Genomic DNA, 21,232 nt, shown 5'->3' with positions numbered 1-21,232 from the left:
TAGGGTGGGGAAATGACTCACAGCAAATAGTCTATTGTACGGCTGGTAAAGTAAATTTATTCAGAAAACAGCTTCTATTTAAAGAACAAAGAAAATATAAACTGCATGACTCGGTGAAAGTAGGTAATTTCTCCAGAAAAGTACAGGGATTGAAGGATGGTTAGATGTAAATAATGTCACCTACAGCAATGTAGTTCGAAGTCAAAAGTCGAGTTTATTGTCATATGCACAAGTACATGTGTGCACAGGTGCAATGAAAAACTTGCAGCAGCATCACAGGCACATAGCATCAGATATACAACACTCACAAGGAAAACATAAATTAAACATAAATTATACAAAATTATACAAGAAAGAACACAATTAGAACACAAAAAAGTCCATTGTAGTGCAAAAGGTCAAAGTGGTCATAGTGTTGCTAATATTGAGGTAGTGATTAAGGTTGTGCAGACTGGTTCAAGAACCGAATGGTTGAAGGGAAGTAGCTGTTCTTGAACCCGGTGGTGTGGGACTTCAGGCTTCTGTACCTCCTGCCCAATGGTAGCTGTGAGAAGATGGCATGGCCCGGATGGTGAGGATCTTTAATGATGGATGTTGCCGCCTTGAGGCAGCGCCTCCTGTAGATACTACCGATGATGGTATCGTAATCATTTTCATTCTTGCCAGGAGTCCATTCACTAAAATTTAAAGCACTTCTTCATTCTCCTCTCTTTTTCTCATAGATTGTTAATTTGTCTTCAAATAATTATCTTTCTTTTTAAAATGAACTGTTAAGAAATCTGCTTCGACCACTGTGTTTGGTGGGTTACTTCATGTTTTTATTGACAGGCTTCCTTATTTTTCTCTAACCTTTTGGTGACAAGATAATATTTATATCTAGAACATAGAAAAACTACAACACAATTCAGGCCCTTTGGCCCACAAAGCTGTGCCGAACATGTCCCTACCTTAGCAATTACTAGGCTTCCCCATAGCCCTCTATTTTACTCAGATCCATGTACCTATCTAACAGTCTCTTGAAAGACCCTATCATATCCACCTCCACCACCGTTTCCGGCAGCCCATTCCACACACTCACCACTCTCTGAGTAAAAAAACTTACCCCTGACATCTCCTCTATATCTACTCCCCAGCACCTTAGACCTATGTCCTCTTGTGGCCACCAATTCAGCCCTGGGGAAAAGCCTCTGACTATCTACCCTATCAATACCTCTCATCATCTTATACACCTCTATCAGGTCCCCCCCATCCTCCGTCTCTCCAAGGAGAAAAGGCCGAGTTCCCTCAACCTGCTTTCATAAGGCACGCTCCGCATTCCAGGCAGCGTCCTTGTAAATCTCCTCTGCACCCTCTCTATGGCTTCCACATCTTTCCTGTAGTGAGGTAACCAGAACTGAGCACAATAGTCCAAGTGGGGTCTGACCAGGGACCTCTATAGCTGCAACGATACCTCTCGGCTCCTAAATTCAATTCCCCGTTATCTCCTCATTATTGATCAACCAACCACTGTTTCCCAATTTCATCAGTGCCTCAATTGGTTTTCTGAGGCCAATACAGAAAAACCCATTTATTCCAGCGATTCCTGATAATTAATGTTGGAACTGACCATGTAATTGCAAATTTGTGCTGAATTATAGGAAGTTAGTGTTATCGATTTGAATTAGAATCATAGAGTCATACAGCACGGAAACAGACTATCCAGCCCACCACCTTCACACCTACCAGTGGGGACCCATCTGTTCATCATGCCATGTTCCAGCACTTGGCCAGTAGCCTTCAGTGCCTCGGCGTTTCAAGTGCTCATCGAGACAATTCTTAAATGTTGTCAGCAACTCTGCTTCCACCACTCTCTCCAGCAGTGTATTCCAGGTACTTGCTGCTCTCTGGGTGAAGAAGGCCCTCCCCCCCCACCCCCCCCCAGCTCCCCTCTAAATCTCTTACCCCTTACCCTAAATCTGTGCCCTCTTGTTTTATCTACCTCTGATATGATCTGTCTGGATGGCATTCAAAACAAAGCTTTTCACTGTATCTCGGTACATATGATAATAATAAACCAATCACGACTTAGTTTCTTGCAATCTACCCTATCTACACCCCTCATAATTTTATCTAGCTCAATTCTGTCCCCTCTTGACTCCCTCCATTTCAGGGAAAATAGACGTACATCCTACAGTCTTTCCTCATGACTAAAACGCTCCATCCCAGACAACATCCTGGTGAATCTCCTCTGCAACCTTTCCAGCACTATCAAATCTTTAATCCTGAAATTCTACTTACGTCTTACCCTCACAGGTAAAAATAGAAGTCCCCTCACACAAAACTGGACCAAATTCAGTCTCTAGCCCTGTGACCATGTGGGTTTCCTCCAGGTGCTCCAGTTTCCTCCCACAGCAAGTCTAACTAGACTGCTCACAGACAAGATATCAAGTCGGAACATTAAATATAAAAATGATGTTCTGTTAAAATGATCCCAATCTGTATGCCCTTTCTTGTTATCATATTTTCATTGGCAAACCTTGAGGGATTTTTCAAACATGTTATTTTGTATGAGTTTGAAATATTAACCTTCTCACTCTTTCTGTGGTAACCTCAGATATCAGTGCTAATTAAATTTTCAGACAGGTGACAAAAGGAAACAAGAACCCACAACCTTGCTGTCTTTTCTTTGTTTGCAGTGACAGGTGGTGGTAACTGAAGATGTCAGATAATGGTGAAGTAGAAGACAAGCCTCCAGCTCCGCCCATGAGGAACACCAGCACCATGATTGGTGTGGGCAGCAAAGATCCTGGAAACCTTAACCATGGCTCCAAACCTCTTCCCTTGGCTCCTGAAGAGAAGAAGAAGAAAGATAGGCTCAGGTTCTTCCCTGGAGCAGGAGACAAAAGTAATCAAGTTTTTACTTACTTTTTTAATCATCATGTGTTACTTTTATTTTTAGCACTTCAGTAATTGGTACACCTGGTTTCACTTAGAGTCATAGATTAATACAACACGGAAAAAGGCGCTTCGGCCCTACTCATCCATGCCAGCCAACATGCCCATCTAAACTAGTCCCATTTGCCTGAGTTTGGCCCATATCCACCTAAACCTTTCCTGTCCAAGTGTCTTTAAATATTGTTATTGTACCTGCCTCAAAATGTTCTCTCTGTCGTTTTTCTGTACGATCATACATTTGACAACTGTAAGTGAAACTAGTAGTAACTCGTCCAGACTATTTCTGGTGTTGATCTAACAGGATTGTAGCATGGAAATAAGCAGTTCGTCCCCTTGGATCTGCATCACCACTCCGGTGATTTAAATAATTTATTTGTGGTGAAGATCCAAGAATATTGGGATAACAGAGCTAGTGTGGGTTGAACTTCTAACTAAATTATCCATCTTAACTCCACTTACTCACTGCTTTCATATTTGCTCACCTTCCATCTATATTCCATGATAACAGAAATCTGTAAACTCAGTTTTAAAGCTCCAGTTTATTGCCAGCATCCATGGCCTTTCATTACAGACATTGGTGTCAAAAAATATTTAATAATTTTCCTCTTAAATGGCTCAACTCAAAATTTGTCCACTTGTTCTTGAATGTCTCACCAGAAGACATTTCTGGATCTATCCCTCAAATCCTTTTTAAAATCTTAATCACTTCAATCAGAATACATTTCCTGCTATCATCCCTAGTTCCCTATCCCTGCTGTCTTCGGGAAGGAAATTCAAGGCAAGAAATTCCACCTAAAGTTATGTTAATGTGATCTTTACATGACTTCCAGGATATTTGCTTCCACCCTAAATGGACATTTGAATAGCAAAAGTGGATGCTGACAAATTAACATTCAGACCAAGTACTTGACTTGGGATGTTGTTCCAACACATGTTTAGTACACTGAATTAGATACGGCTCTTCTCAAAGGCAACAGATAGTTAAGTATTTCATTTCACAAATCTGACTGAATATGAATCCAAGTCCCTGCCAGTAAAAGCAACAATTCCTTAATAAAAAATAATTTAATAAAATTAACAGCTAGCACAGTGGATATTGCAACAAAAGGATGTTCTGTGAATTTAAACAACTATTTTTGTCTACGTATAGAGTAGAAGGGATGCTGGGTGACCTTGTTGAGTTGTTTGTGGTGTTGTACAGCACGTTCTCAAGCTGTTCTTCACGCCTGTGACGAGCAGTTTATTCAGAATAAAATTTGTTTCTCATCCACCATCAGTAACAAAACCAGTGTAATGAGCCTGTGATAATTGCTGTGCATATGGACTCGAGGACTCAAGTTCTGCTTGTTTGAGAAAACTAAGTAAAGGCAAAATAAAACAGTTTAGCTGCAAAAAGAAGTAAGATCTCCCCTAACTTGAGATGATCCCCAGACACTTTCCTCACTTTCTTGTATTAAAAACAGCTTGAGCGCAATTTTTAATTCAGATTAACCCCTGACATTTGGGAAATGATTTGTAACTTGACCACCAGTTATCTAGGCTACTGCTAAGCACTTTTTGGTAACTAGTTACTAGCTGAGCTGATCCCAAATGGAAAAGATTTGAAGATATGAAGGCAAGGGGAGAGAGAAGGTGAGAAAAATAATTGGTTACTTTTGCGTCTTTTTAAACCTTGTGTTTCCTGTCTCTCTCACTGCAGGGAACAGCCTCACTGCTGTTTGCAGAATGTTAATCCACAATTATCTGTTATTCTCACTGCAGTGAGTTAGTATGTCAGTGCACTGTTTCTTCTGAGTGAAAACAATTTTTAAGCATCCTGTACAGCTTGACCTCACATAATTAACCTTGTCCTTGATATCTGTGCCTTTGGATTACTTACAATGTATCTTGTGTAGTATTTTGTTAAATTTTGATCACTTTTCTCATGTTTAACTCTTTCTATGGCTTTCTTAAAATAAATTTTAATTTTTTCTTTCATGTTCTTAATATGTTATTATTGTTTTAACCAGCCTTTTGCATGTTCGAGTATCTGATCTATGTTTGCTTTCATATGGAAGTCTACCGCAATGTTCAGGGGCTGAGGGATTGCTGCATGATTGCAAAAAACAACTTTTGTATTATTTTAAAACAGAATGTGAGTGCCACTGGCAAGACCAGTATTTTTAACACGTGATATGTTTAAATGCGTGATCGATGCCAGGTATCATTGGCTATCGGGTATCCTGTACTCCAACACAAGGCCAACATGGCAGGTGGAGGAGGTCATTGAACCTCACCACACATACTGGAACATGGAGAACTTGAGTCCTGGTGTTGAATACCTCATCAGTATTTATACCCTCAAGGGTCAGAAGGAAAGTATTCTGGTATCTACGCTGATAACCCAGGATAATTGAAACCAATGGCTGGGCCCATGCTGGGCCCATTGTGTTTCGTCTTAAACACAGGTGTGAGGACAGAGACTGATAAACAGCAAGATCCCACCTAGGGAGTCCCTACCTTAGCTTCTGAACCTTTACGCTTGCTTTCTCCCAATCCCATAGCCGAAGCACTCTATTTTCATGCTTAAAAGTGCGGGCGTTAAAGCCACAAACTGGCTTCCATTGAGAGCGGGGCTTCTTTTGTTTGCTTCAGGTTTTTTTAAGCTCTGTTTACCTCGAGCTGTGGCTTTCACTAACTTGATCATCAGTAAGTGAAAGCTTTCCATTACTAGTTGTAAAGGTGATATGAGGAAGATTCTGAAATTCTCTCCTTATATCAAACAAGGGATCATCTGCTGCTTGGAGGCTGTTGGGAGCTCAGCTGGAAAGGCAAGCATACGTTAGTCTGGAGAAAGGCCTGGCTGATGCTGTGGTGGGTGAGATCTGCTGCTGGAGTGCTGTAGTTAACAACCACTGCCCGCCGGGACCACTTCCCGCTCTTCATAAGCTGACTGGCTGCTCTTGAAAGAGAGAACACATTTGCTTGGATGACGGCTTTCAGCCACTCTTGGGAAGAGTGGGATCTGTGCAGAAGGAACAACATCTCCTCAGCACCACTTTGTAGAAGTCAACCGACAGTGGTGGAGCCATTCATCATGTAGGCAAACGGGGGATATCCTACACCATTAATATGGAAATATCTCCCAAGAATTGAGGGATATGGACATTATGTAGGCAGAAGGGATTAGTTTAGTTAGTCGCTTAATTAGTTTGGCACAACATCGTGGGCTGAAGGTCCTGTTCCTGTGCTGTACTGTTCTCCGTTAAACCATTACCCAACTTCACTGTGGGAGGTGAAGGGACTCCCACAGTGAAGTTGGGTAATGAACCTTTACTTTGTCTAATCTTGACATCATTAGATGTTAATGTGGGCATATTTAGCAGGAAAGTGGAAGGATGAAAGTTAAGTGACCCCCCCCATCCTCCTCCCCATTTCAATTCTTGGGTATTTGGGTTGCATCAACAACTTCTACCAAGGGAAAGTCAGCTAATCTGACAATGGCGAGGGAGGGGTGTGGGGGGCAGTTACTGGGGTGGGTGGGAAATCAGGCCCAGGATCTACTAGCTGTTGTTCAATATCACACCAAACGGTTCCTTTATGTAAGAACATAAGAAAGATGAGCAGCAGTACTATACGACAGCCCTGCCATTCTAGGAAACAGTCTGGTGAGTCTTCACTGCACTGTATATCCTTTCTGTAACTAAAGCATGACTAATTGGGGAGATATAAATCAGAGTCCTTATTGTACCTGCAAGCTTTCTGTGTGGACCATTAGATGAGTCCCAATGTTGGCTGTTCAGGAGAGGAAATGCTGCTTCTCATTCTGTCCATTAATTTTTTGCAATTTGTACCAAACAAAACAGAACATTTGAGGTGCAAATGTTTCATGAATTAGTAATGATGATATTTCATACGGGTTGGCTGTCTTGAAATGATGTGTATTTTCAGGCATCTGGAATGCCCACAGTTCAGTGCTCATGTCTAATGTTTGCCTGCATTTCTTTTTTGAAACATTAACTATTCATTATAAAACTCAGCAATTTTTTTTCTCTTTGAATGGTTCACTTGTGACTGGCCGGAATTGGGTAAGATTATGCTGGAGGTTGCAGTGTGTATGAGGATTATGCTCAAATAAATTTTGTAAATGTTGAGTCACAAGATCACAAGACAAGGGAGCAGAAGTAGGCCATTCGGCCCATCAAGTCTGCTCCAAAGAAAAGGGGTAAAAAGAAAAAAGAAATGGGGGGAGGGAGGGGGGGGAGTCTGCTCCATGAGCAAAAAAACTATTTTAACCCCAATTTCCGGCCCTATCCCCATATCCCTTGATACCTTGACTAATTAGATATCCATCTATCTCCTCCTTAAACACCTCCAATGATCGGGCCTCCACAGCTGTACGTGGCAAGGAATTCCATAATTTCACTACCCGCTGGCTAAAGAAATTTCTCCTCACCTCTGTTTTAAACCTGTACCCTCTAATTCTAAGATTGTGCCCTCTGGTCCTGGACTCACCCACCAAGGGAAACAGCTTGGCCACATCTACTCTGTCCAGTCCTTTCAACATTTTAAATGTTTCTATGTCGGAGGCTCAGGGGACACCTGTTAGAGGTTTTTAAAGTTATGAAAGGCATAGATAGGGTAGACAGTCAGAATCTTTTCCCCAGGGTAGAAATGTCAACCAGAGGACATGCTTTTAAGGTTAGAGGGGGGCAGTTTAAAGACGACGTGAGGGGCAAGTTTTTTACACAGAGGGTGGTAGGTGCCCGGAATGGGTTACCAGGGGTAGTAGTGGAAGCAGGCAGTTTGGTGGAGTTTAAGGGGCTTTTAGATAGACACATGAATATGAAGGGAATGGAGGGATGTGGATGATACACAGGCAGAGGACATTTTAGTATAAATTGGCATCAAGATCGGCACAACATCATGAGCCGAGCGGCCTGTCCCATGCTGGACTGTTCTAAATTCATGGATTAAGTCATTACGTTCTGATTTTAAAAATTAGGCCCACTTTTAAAAAGCAGAAGGGTAGAGCTATAGCAAAGAAAGCAACTGGAATATGGAAGGAGGCAGCTAAAAAGGTATAAAAATCAATAGAGTTAATAAAGAGATTTTGAAAATATTGCACAGTAGGCAAGAAGCAAGTGGAATGTTAAGAGAACATCACTGACAGGAAAATGAAATGAGGTGCAACCAGTATTTTTAGATACAGAGTTTAGACAAGGTATTGATTCATGATCCAGACTTAAAGGATTAGCATGAGTGAAAACATTAGGTGGTGTAATCTATGACAAATTGATTCTCATTTGCTTGCATAAGCATTCACTCTTTTAATTCCCTGCCCCAATCCTGATCAAAATATACCATCATACTCTCTCGAACAGGAAACTTCTTGTAAGTAAACCTGGGCCATTTTTTAAATTTGCTCACTATTTGAATTAAGACTAGTCAAAAGGATAGACAAGGATCACAGCAAGTTCCTTTGGATATTTTATTTTATACTTCAGAACACTGGTACCACTGAAACTATCTAATACACTTTCATTTATTTTTTTCCTGTCACTTACTAGCATCATAAATGTTACACGTACGTCTTTCCTTATGCTGCTTTTTTTACGCAGAGTATTGTACATGATTAATTGCCTTCTGCCTTATTGTTGCTTTCAACACTATATGAACATTCAATTAAAATGTCAAATTTCTTCCAAATTATCTCAGCAAGCTGTCATGATCCACAATCCCTGTAAGTGTTAGAAGCAATGATTTTCAAGTGGGGATGGCCAATCTACCTTGGAAGGGATGAATTTGCAAGATCTGGGTGCCATGCACATCTCATGGGTTTAACCTCTGAATACTGTGGGTTCAAGCCCCACTCTGAGATTTGAGCACATTGACTGGACTGATGCGCCAGTGTAATAAAAAGGGAGTAATATAGAAGTAACATTGAATAAATACCCCTCTTTAAACTCTTAATGTTTTCTTGTTTAGCCCAATAAAATATTGAAAAACTTGCAGCACAATGAATGAAAGGGGTTAAGGTTTGTCAGTGCTTCGCCACTTCTCTATTTTTACATCTGCTAGAATAGGACTAGAATATAAAAGCAAGGATGTACTGCTGAGGCTTTATAAGGCGTTGGTCAGACTGCATTTGGAATATTGTGAGCAATTTTGGGCCCTGTATCTAAGGAAGGATGTGCTGGCCCTGGAGAGGGTCCAGAGGACGTTCACAAGAACGATCCCGGGAATGAAAGGATTAAGGTATGAGGAGAGTTTGATGTCTCTGGGCCTGTCCTCGATGGAGTTGAATCTCTCAGCCTCTCCACAGCCTGTGGTTTGTCTGACATCTAGTAATGGAGGAATGGAAACTTCAAATAAATATTGAGAAGATCAAAGCCATTGTCTTTGACTTTTACCAGGATGCTGCCTGGATTGGAGAGTATGGATTATAAGGAGAGACTAAGGAAGCTAGGGCTTTACTCTTTGGAGAGAAGGAAGATGAGGGAGAGACATGATAGAGGTATACAGAATATTAAGAGGAATAAATAGAGTAGACAGCTAGCGCCTCTTTCCCAGGGCACCAATGCTCAATACAAGAGGGCATGGCTTTAAAGTAATGGGTGGGAAGTTCAAGGAAGATATCAGAGGAAGGTTTTTTACCCAGAGAATGGTTGGGGCAGGGAATGTGCTTCCTGGGGCGGCGGTGGAGGCAGGTACATTGGTCAAATTCAAGAGGTTACTAGATAAGCATATGGAGGAATTTAAAATAGAGGGATATGTGGGAGGAAGGGGTTAGATAGTCTTAGGCGAGGTTTAAAGGTCGGCACAACATTGTGGGCCGAAGGGCCTGTATTGTGCTGTACTGTTCTATGGTCTTTGGTTACCCATGTCCTTTTACATACACTTAGCCACCTGAAGCCATCTGTCGTAAGCTAAACCGGACTCTTTGCTACCTCAGTGACCATCAGCTAATACTCTATATTGCCTCCATCACAAAGCCTACCTCCACCTCTAGATTAAGATAAGATTTCTTTATTACTCGCATGTACATCAAAACACACAATGAAATGCATCTTTTTTACATAGAGTGTTCTGGAGGCAGCCCACAAGTGTTGCCACGCTTCCAGCGCCAACGTAGCATGCCCTGCTCCTGAAACCTATACCTAAGCTTTTGTTGCTTCCAGACTCTGAAAATGTTCCAGTGTGCCCATGGTCCACCCCAACTTTGCACCCTCGGTGAACTGGAGCTCATCCAGAAAGCATCACCTCTGTACCCGCTGACAAATACTGGCTTCCAGCCTGACAGGCCCTCGATTTTTAAAACTTTCCTCCACTGATTATAGAATACATTGGGAATCCTGCTAAATGCTGCAGGTTACAAGAAAACATTTCTGACCCGTAGCAACAATGTGGAAAAGATGTCCCAAGCACCTTCATAGAGACATTACTAAAAATTGAATTCTGCAGAGTTATTAGGGCAGATGTTCAAAAGGTCGGTTAAAAATTGCAGGTTTAAATAGCATCTTGAAGAGGGAAGAGGAGGAGGCAATTAATTTAGGAAGGAATATCTGGAATCTTGGCAGCTGAAGAACCTAACCTTGAAATACTTATGGGCTGAAATGCTGGAGTACAGATGTCTTGGGTGAAAATAGGGCTGGAGGGCTAAACCATGAGGAGGAGTGAAAACACGGAAGACTTTAAAACCTAGACTGGGAATTTTAAAACTGAGTCACCGTGTTACCTAGTTGATATGAGTCAGCAAGCTTCTGGAAAGATGAGTAAGATACGGTGAGACGTAGGACATGAGAATTAATTTTGGGTGGCCTCATTTACAGATAATAGATGTAATCAATAAAATGATCTGTGGCAAGGCTGGAGTCTGGAGATGGAAATAGGCAGTCTCGGAAATGGACGAACTCTGAAACTCATCCACAAGTCAACTTTATTCCATGGTCTACTGTCCTCTCCTGCTGGATTCCTCCTCCTTCAGCCCTTTGCCTCTTCTACCTATCACCTCTAAGTTTCTTGAATCATTCCCTTTCATTCCCCCTCCCCTACCCACCTACCTTTCCCCTCTCACCTGTACTCACCTTTCACCTGCCAGTTTGTGCTCCTCTCCCTCCCACCCCCCCTACCTTTTTATTCTGGCTTCTGCCCTCTTTCTTTCCAGTCCTGATGAAGGGTCTCGGCCCGAAACATCGAATGTCCATCTCCCTCCACAGATACTGCCCGACCCGCTGAATTCCTCCAGCATTTTGTGTGTATTGATCCAGATTCCAGCATCTGCAGAATCTCTTGTGTCTCCACAAGTCAACTGTGGTCGAGATGTCCTGGTTCCAGAAAAGAATTTTGACTAGGACCAAATGTTTTCATTATTCCCAAGGAACAAATGAAGGAAATTTCTTTTACATCAGGCACACAGTCTGACAATTCTAGAGAGAGTGAAGGGGTCAAAGCCAGTGGTAAGGTAATACACAAAATGTGTTGGAGGAACTCAGCAGGTCAGGCAGCATCCATGGAGGGAAATAAACAGTCGATGTTTCAGGCCGAGACCCTTCATCAGGAATGTCCTGAAACATCGACTGTTTATTTCCCTCCATGGATGCTGCCTGACCTGCTGAGTTCCTCCAGCACTTTTCGTGTATTACTCCAGGTTCCAGCATCTGCAGAACTTTTTGTGTCTCAGTGGTAAGGCAAAGCTGAGTCTCAAACAGCTTGTGTATAGAGACTGATGCTGTCGTACCTTGCACTTGTTTGGTCATCACCGTACTGATCTTACATTGGCTCCCGCTCCAATAAAAGCATAGTTTGTCAATTCTCACTCTTATTTTCAGATTTTTCCATGTTAATACCCTCACTACCATCTCTAATTCTTCTAATCCAATAGCATGCAGATCACTGTACCCCAGTTCTGGCCTTTGGTAGATCTCCAATTTTTTTTTTTACCACCCCACCATTGACAGCTATACTTTCCAACTGCCTTGCTAAAACCTTTCCACCATTATCTTGTATAATGATATTACTTAAATCCTGCCCCTTTGACCAGAGCTTTTGGTCATTAAAAAATTAAGAAATATAAATGGGAGAAAATCATTTGGCCCCTTGTGCCAGCTCTCCCATTCAATAAGTTCATGATATTTTTTACTGCAGTCTCTTGATTTACCTAATATTTAAAAATCAATTGATGTCTCTGTTAAATATATTCAGCAGCTGAGCCTTCTCTTGGGGAAGAGAATTCCAAAAATTTGCAGCCTTCTAGGTGAAGACATTTCTTCTCAACTAGGTCCTGAATGTCCAATCCCCTTATTTTAATGTGACCCCAATTCAAAACATTGAAGCACTTGAACATTGAACCAATTGAAGCAGCCAGCACAATCAAAGACCCCACCCACCCAGGACATTCTCTCTTCTCTCCTCTTCCATCGGTAGAAGATACAGGAGCCTGAGGGCACGTACCACCAGACTTAAGGACAGCTTCTAACCCACTGTGATAAGACTATTGAATGGTTCCCTTGTACAATGAGATGGACTATGACCTCATGATCTACCTTGTTGTGATCTTGCACCTTACTGCACTGCACTTTCTCTATAGCTGTGACACTTTACCCTGTACCGTTATTGTTTTTACCTGGACTACATCAATGCACTCTGTACTCACTCAATGTAACTGCACTGTGTAATGAATTGACCTGTATGACTGGTTTGTAAGACAAGCTTTTCACTGTACCTCGGTACAAGTGACAATAATAAACCAATACCAATACATTAAATCTGCATCCACACCTTAAGAATTTTGAATGTATCAAAGATAGCAGCTCTCATTTTTATGCATTTAAGAACGTATGAGCCAAGTCTGCTCAACCTCTCTTTCTCTGTGACAAACCCATCCTCCCAGGAATCAATCTGTTGAATCTGCAGGGCATTCCATCTCCTTCCTTTGGTAGGTAGACCATACCTATGAGCAATATTCCAGATGCTGTCTCACCAGGGATCTATGTTAATGAAGCAAGACATTGCTACTCTTGTACTGAAATCCTATTGACATAAAGGCCAACATACCATTTGCATTTTTGATTATCCTGTGTGGTTTAGTGTCTCTTTTTTGATGTTTACTCTGAAGCAACATTCGTCATTTTATGTCAACAGACCTTCAGGTAGTTCTGCTATAACGCATGTTTCCATAATGCAAATTGGTTACAACACGATTGATGGATTAGGGAACACTGTTTGCATTATGCAGGCTGCATTGGATATAGCATGATCGTGATTGGGGAAACCTGTATAAATCTGTACTTTGAAGGCAAGTGCAGCCTGTTCTACACAAGAGCACAAGGTTTCTTAGGAATGTGACTATCGCAGTATAGCACAACTGCCTGTGTTTGAATGCAGGTTGTTGTTGAATGGTCCCCTTGAGCAGGGTCACTGCTGCTTGGAAGAGTTAATATTGCTTCCCATTTCCCTCCTCTACATTTTTTGTTCCGCACCCAACTACAGGTGCAATATCAGCATCTTTTGCAGAATTATAAGTGGAACCTTGAATCCTACATTATATGTCTATTTTTGGGAGGTGCCAATTTTCTCTGTTCTCAAGTTGCCAGCTCTTCCCAGGAGCTGATGTTGCAAACCTTGCAGGCAGCTCTCTCTATTTGTGAGTGTGGGAGAAGAGGTCTGTTTGTCACAGGAAGATAAGGCAGTCAAACCCAAAATAAATGCTCATTTTTTGGGAAAGATAGAAATCTGCCCGCATAATCAAACTGGGACACAATGGTTCTACAGTGACAGTGCCTTTACTCACTGCAGCACTGATCAACTCAGCTCAATCCCTCCCCTCTTTCCTCCTCCAACAAAAATTGACTTTCTTTAAATCAATCGCATTGATAATGTATCCATCATTAGAAATCAGGTATTTTAATGATTAAATTGTGCTTCTCTGATACCTCTTAAATAGGCTGTCAAGACTTGATTACTTGCACTAGTAATGATTTAATATTTTTGCGAACTAATTGTGTATCATTGCTGCCTGTGCTTCCAAAGTGGTAGTTAGTAATGATTAATGTATTCATCTATTTGGCACTGCTCTGATCTCCAACGTTGCTTGCACATTGGAAACCAAGGATGTGCCTTGGATGGACATCTAAAGTATTATCAAATCAGAGCATGCTGGGCAAAGACATTCATTAATGTTCTTTTAAAAGCTGCAATTGCCTGTGTAGAGTGGGACAATGGAGATAAGGGAAAGAAGATAATTTATTACAGATGTTTTAAATTTTTGAAGATTTCCATATTCTACTTGGACATTGGACTCTTAGCAGTGTGGAGGAACAGAGGGATCTTGAGGTCCACGTCCATAGATCCCTCAAGGTTGCCGTGCAGGTTGATAGGGTTGTTAAGAAGGCGTATGTTGGCCTTCATTAGTCGGGGTATTGAGTTCAAGACCCGTGAGGTAATGTTGCAGCTCTATAGAACTCTGGTTAGACCACACTTGGAGTATTGTGTTCAGTTCCGGTCGCCTCATTATAGGAAAGATGTGGAAACTTTAGAGAGGATGCAGAGGAGACTTATCAGGATGTTGCCTGGATTGGAGAGCATGTCTTATGAGGATAGGCTGAGTGAGCTAGGGCTTTTCTCTTTGGAGAGAAGGAGGATGAAAGGTGACTTGATAGAGGTGTACAAGGCAATAAGAGACATATAGTTTTGATATGACTTGCCTTCGTTCAAATTTTTTCTAACCAAAAGGCAACTGATTGCATTAAAAGTTACTGCACCGAATGGCTATTTTAACAAAGAACATTTACACATTGCCTCACTTCTCCTTGGGTAATTAGAACACCAAGCATCTTTATTGTAGTTAACAAAACAACAATGTGTGTATGGTTTGTACATTTGTGACAGAATCCTTTAACTTTTAACTACATTAGCCAAGCTTCCTATCATCCTTGTACTGTGTTTTACCACTATTCACATATAAAAAATTAAAAGGCATTTATTTGATACTACACTATTTGTACTGAAATTTTAAACTTTAAGACAGTAATGAGACTGAAAGTAACGTGTAGAATAATACACAAATAAAAGAAAGTTAAGGCCCTTCTTTCTTCCCCAGCTGGTGTCAGACACAAGTTAGTTAGTCAGGGTGCGGCAGTTTAATAAAAAATGTCTTTGATTTTTTGCTGACAGCTGTGGGTCAGGGGATAGCATTTTTGTTTCTGAGTCAGAAGGTTGTGGGTTCAAGTCCCACTCCAAAGGCTTCAGTACACAATCTTAGTGTGGAGCACTAGCTGTGATAATGAGAGGGTGCTGCACTTATGCAACTGGTATCTTTTGTTAAACCAAGCATAGTTCTATCTCTTAGGTGGATGTGAAAGATCCCGCACCAATATTTTGATGAGGTTCTGACCACTGTTATCCCTCATCAAAATCTAAAACATATCTGCTCATTTATTTCTTCCCTCACTAAATGAGGGAGTTTGTCATGAACAAGTTGGCAGTTGTGTTTCCTTCCTTACAATAGCGACTGCACTTAAAATGCATTTCGTTAGCTGTAGATCACCGTGAAGTCCGTTGTGTAGGTCCACGGTCTTGTCATATTTTGCCAGTCCTCTTTGACTGTTTGTACTGCAGTCAGACTCTGCTTCTGCATCTCGAAAGTCACAGTGACCTAATTCAGTGAACAGCAGAAGCATAACTAGAACTGCTCTGTGCTTCTGCATCCCAATGCCGGGATTGCAATCTGGTTTGCAAATGAGAAGATTTCGGCACATACTTTTCAAGATTTCCAAGTTCTAAACCAGACACTTCTGCCACCTTCGGCTTGAGAGCTCCATGGTCTTGTAGCTAGGAGTCAAAAAATGCTGGTTCCTTTTGGAATTGTGTGAATGAAACGCCTTCATCTGAACATACTGTAGTCGCAGTGTTCTGCTTGCATTCATCATGTTGACAGAGCGCTGCACTTGCAGTTCAAAGCTGGTGTCACCACTTACATCAAATGGAAAATTGAATCGACAGGTGTTTACTCTCCTCTAGAGTCGATCGCTAGATTCTGCAGCAAAGCCGTTGCATTCTCCATGCGCCCCCACGCCTCCAAAAGATGCACCTTCTGTTCCGAAAATCTTCAGTTTTCCTGTAGCAAGCATTGAGAAGTGAAACCTTGATAAATGGCCGTGTCGTGTGGTGCTGGCATCAGGATTACTGCTGCAGTGTTTCACTGGTCTGGGTAAATTTGTTTCTATAACCTGCATGTATCTGCAAAGGTGTGAAGGCCTTAGGGTGATAGCAAGGGTGAGAAGGTTGTCTGGTACCTTGGCACAGCACTAGGGTTGAGAGTGATGCAGAGGGAGAATAAGTTAAGGGGACATTTCTATCAAATGTTCAAAACGGTTAAAATCTTTGTTGGAGTGAATAAGGAAAATCCTTCCTTTGGCAAAGGTCATGGATTTAAAACAATCCAAACAGTAAATGCTTTTTTTTCTATTGAGCTGTTCAGGCAGGAATTGAGAAGTGAGTTAGAATGAGTATTTCAGATGACTGACTTTTCCTCAGAAGTGGAAAAGTTAGAGATTAAACAAGTTTCGAGATCCAGAGAAAGAAGTGATAGGTTGGAAGGCAGCAAAATTAAATGAGGAAAGAGATGCTATTTCAAGGCAAAAGTCAATGTCAAGTTTATTGTCATACACACAAGTACATGTATTAACAGGTTCAATGAAAAACTTACCTGCAGCAGCATCACAGGCACATAGCATCATGTAAGCAGCATTCACAAGAAAAGCATAAATATAAATTAAGCACAATTTTTACAAGAAAGAACACATTTAGAACGTAAAAAGACAAAGTCCATTTTACTGCAAAGTGATCAAAATGGCCTTAATGTTGCAAATTCATTTAAATGGGTTAAAAGCATGTTGTTTACTGCAGTAGTTTCCACTGCAGTTTTCAGGTTTGAAAGGTCAGATCTCGAGTATGAAAGTATGTTGCTGCTTGCTGCCAGCAAAGTATCGCCTCTCTCTGGCCACATCTTTGATCTGACGGAGATGATAGTCGGATTGGTAGAGAAAGCAAAAGATGAACCAAAGGGGGATTTAATTGAAGTTGTTGACTCCAGAAAGCTGTCATGTGCCAAAATGAAAAATAAGGAGCTTGCATTGAATTTCACTGGAAGAGCATAGAAAATCGAGGTCACAGTGGAATGCAGGAGCGAAGTGGTGGTCAACCAGAGGCTAATCTTTGCCTGCAAGCACGATCACTGAGTATGCATTTGACCTTATAGAAGAGACCACAAGGTGAGTGGTAAAGAACATAATTGTTACTGATTAAGGACATTGCCCTGATGAAGGGTCTTGGCCCGAAACGTCGACTGTTTATTTCCCTCCATGGATGCTGCCTGACCTGCTGAGTTCCTCCAGCATTTTTTGTGCATTGCTCCAGATACATCCAGCATCTGTAGAATTTCTTGTGTCTCTGTAATTGTTACCCTGGTAGATTTCTGGCCCTGGACAGAGGTATGGGAGCTGCACACAAAATTTCATGACATACGTCAGTGATAATAAACCTGATTCTGATTCTGAGATGGGAGGAGGTAAAAGATCAGGTTCTGGATCTTATGCAGTTGGATAGCTGCCTTGGGAAGACTGTTGTGTTCGGGATGACTGAGGAGTGGACCTTGGTGTCTTATCTCAATTACTAGTGGGGAAGGAGAAGTTGTCTTTGGTTATAGCATCCCAGAGAATGAAGAAATGGCAGAGGGTGGTAGGTGGAAACAGGTGGGTGGGCAGTGGGAGAGAATGGAAGGGGTAAGAACAGAGCAGGAAAGTGATGAACAGGCCTAGAAGCTGTGCCATATATTTTGGATAATTGGTGAAATAGGGAGATGATGCAATTGTTTTCTTTGCAGTATTATTGAGATGCACTGGCTGAACAGGTGGTGCAAGCAGACTTGCTGGTAATATTCCAAAGGAGACTGGTTATGTAAAGGAAGGAAATGTACAGCTGCCAGAAGGTGCGGAGACCAGGACTGACTGGACAGCTCTTTCACATCGAGGTAAATGGAGTCCTGTGGTGCAAAATTCTTCAAGATAAGATGAGATATCCTTATTCATCAGTTGTACATCGAAACACACAGTGAAATGCACCTTTTGCGTAGAGTGTTCTGAGGGCAGCCCACAAGTGTCGCCACGCTTCTGGTGACAACATAGCACGCCCATAACTTCCTAACCCGTACGTCTTTGGAATGTGGGAGGAAACCAGAGCACCCGGAGGAAACCCACGCAGACACAGGGAGAACGTACAAACTGTGATTTCAGTTAAGTGGAAGAGCCACAGTGGAAGCAACTCTGCTGGATTAGATTAAGTTAGTGGATATCTACTATTTCTGTGTCAGTTGTTGACTGGCTGCACACCGTGTGTTTTATTACTTCAAAGACTGTATATTTTCTTGGACCTTGATACCTGTGGATCGGTATGGGAGTCAGCTTTAGTGCAATGTCAGCATTGTTAGCTGTAGCTCAGAAGGTCAGCTCACACACCTGAGTCTTCAGATTGTAAACCAGGCTGTCACTTGAGTCTGGTATTGAGGGAGTGCTGCACTGTTGTAAGTGCTGCCTTATAATGAGACACATTATACTTACCAGGCCTGTTGGCAGGGGCGGGGGGCGGGGGGGGGGGGAGTATTGAGGTATTGAGGTTTTCCCTCAATTATTTCTCAGGCAATATTTGAGGGAAGATCAGATGTCCTGACTATTGGTCCTTCAACCATAAGACATAGGAGCAGAATAAGGCCATTTGGCCCATTGAGGTTGCTCCACCATTCGATCATGGCTGACTTAGAACAAAGAATACTACAGCACAGTACAGACCCTTCGGCCCACAATGTTGTGCTGACATTTTATCCTGCTTTAAGATCTATCTAACCCTTCCCTCCCACATAGCCCCCTATTTTTCTATCATTCATGTGTCTATCTAAGAGACTCTTAAATGTCCCTAATGTATCTGCCCCCACAACCTCTGCCAGCAGTGCGTTCCACGCACCCACCACTCTCTGTGTAAAAAAAAAACTTACCCCTGACATCCCCCTTATATCTTCCTCCAATCACCTTAAAATTATGTCCCCTCATGTTTGCCATTGTCGCCCTGGGAAAAAGTCTCTGACTGTCCACTCAATCTATGCCTCTTATCATCTTGTGCACCTCTATCAAGTCACCTCTCATCCTCCTTCTCTCCAAAGAGAAAAGCCCGAGCTCACTCAACCTATCCTCATAAGACATGCTCTCCAATCCAGCCAACATCCTGGAATTATTTTTCCATCTCAACCCCACTCTCCTGCCTTCTCCCCGTAAACTTTGACGCCCTTACTAATCAAGAACCTATCAACCTCCGCTTTAAATATACCCAATGACTTGGCCTCCACAGCCATCTGTGGCAATGAATTTAACTATGTATATCTGTTCATTAATCTCACTGTTGACTGAGATATTACTGTGACTCCTGTGTTTCTGTGTTACCGCAGTGACTTTAAAAGTACTTCTTCAGCTGTGAACTGCTCTGGCAAATCTTTAAGATCTGAAAAGTGCACTGCAAATGCAGTTTCTTTAACAAACCATTTCTGGCATATGCCCTAGTTTATCGGAATAAACTTTCATCATTGGGAAGAACCATGAGAGGTACCAGAAATGAGTAACCAAGCGGGCTACTGTCCATCGCCTGTGTAGAGAACTGACTAAGCAGGCCATAGAGTCATACAGCATAGAAAAAGACCCTTTAGCCTGCCTTGTTCATGGTGCCTTTTCTAATCTAATCCCATCTATCCACCCACAACAGGCCTTGTTGTCTAGATGCTTCTTAAATGTCACAAGTGCAACTGCCTCTATCACAAGCAACACATTCCAGACTCCAACCACCCCCTGTGCTGAAAGATTCCCTCACAGATCCCCTCTAAATCTCCTACCTCTCCTTAAACCTATGCCCACCATGGGGAAAAATGATTTTTGGAAAATTGGTTTATTGTCAGATGTACTGAGGTACAGTGAAAAACTTTGTTTTGCATGCCATCCACACAGATCATTTCATCACATCAGTGCATTGAGGTAGTACAAGGGAAAACAATAACAGAATGCAGAATATAGTGTTACAGTTACAGAGAAAGTGCAGTGCAGGCAGACAATAAGGCGCAAGGCTATGATGCAATAGACTGTGTGATCAAGAGACCATCTTATTGTCCCAGGGACCATTCAATAGTCTTATATATAACAGCAGGACAGAAGCTGTCCCTGAGCCTGGTGGTACATGCTTTCAGGCTTTTGTATCTTCAGCCTGATGGGAGCTGGGAGGAGAGAATGTCTGGAGTGGGTGGGGTCATTGATTGTGTTGGCTGCTTTACTATTTACCCTATCTATCCTCCTCATAATTTTACCTCCCTCTATCAACTGACCCCTCAACCTTGGGGAAACAAACCCACTCCGTCCAATCTCTCCCTGCAACTGAAATGCTCCAGTCCAGGCAAATGCCGAGGGACCTTTTTGCATAGTTTGTATTTCTATCTCAAATGTCACGATGCAGTCTACAGCTGTAGAATTGCTTTAGAATTGTCTTTGTTATTTTGCATTAAAATACAATATTCCAATTTGTACCTTGGATGTGGCTTGAGGGCTAAATGTTGAGGAGAATTGGATGGGGCCAAGGGATCTTGCACAATCACTTGAAAATCCAGTCTTTAATTTGATGTTTCATATATCAGGTTGTACTTCAGACAATTCTGCCCTCCCTCGGTAGTCCACTACGGTAGTGGGTTCTTGCACACAAATGTTGGCCATCTGATTCAGAAGTTGCTATTGCTGAGCCAAGGGCAATATCCTCATCTGAATGTAATCGTTAAAAATAAAATTTGCAAATGCTGGCGAACTGAAATTAGTGGAAATGTCAGCTTTTGTAAAGAGAGAGAGGATAATTGAATGACATTTTGAATGTACAACCCTTCTTTGATGTCTTGTACAGGTATAATGCATGTTTCCATAATACGTATTGGTTGTAATGCGATTGATGGATTAGGGAACACTATCTGTGTTATTTGGGCCGCTGTGTTTATAGAGAGATGGTGATTGGGAAAATCTGTTTAAATCTGTGCTTTGAAGGCAACTGCAACCTGTTCTGCTGTAATGCGACTGTCTATAATGCAAGGTTTCTTGGGAACTATCATGTTATAGCAGAACTACCTGTATTTTCCATTGTGAAATTGCATTTCAGAAAGTTGTACAAATTAACAAGTTAGTTTGTTATCTCACTCAATATATCATTAGGATACTTAATTCTTCCTTGTAACTTGATGTGCAGTGTA

At 41.8% G+C, this 21,232-nt stretch overlaps 1 protein-coding gene across 9 annotated transcripts in view; it reads left to right on the top strand.

The window, feature by feature from the left end:
- pak1 (p21 protein (Cdc42/Rac)-activated kinase 1) overlaps nucleotides 1-21,232 on the top strand; it is a 187,545-nt gene that overhangs the window by 110,895 nt on the left and 55,418 nt on the right. For 8 of the 9 annotated variants that reach the window (XM_052026239.1, XM_052026235.1, XM_052026240.1 and 5 more), the window contains exon 2: nucleotides 2,676-2,884. In XM_052026239.1, the coding sequence (XP_051882199.1) occupies nucleotides 2,698-2,884 (187 nt within the window). In that variant the 5' untranslated portion in view covers nucleotides 2,676-2,697. Of the gene's footprint in view, nucleotides 1-2,675; nucleotides 2,885-17,925; nucleotides 17,945-21,232 lie in introns of those variants that run through there. The other variant, XM_052026243.1, reaches the window with a different exon arrangement.

This window comes from Pristis pectinata, chromosome 11 (assembly GCF_009764475.1).
Source record: "Pristis pectinata isolate sPriPec2 chromosome 11, sPriPec2.1.pri, whole genome shotgun sequence".
Lineage (NCBI taxonomy): Eukaryota > Metazoa > Chordata > Chondrichthyes > Rhinopristiformes > Pristidae > Pristis > Pristis pectinata.
Note: the sequence above shows the minus strand (reverse complement) of the source record. Positions and strands in the feature narration are given on the sequence as shown.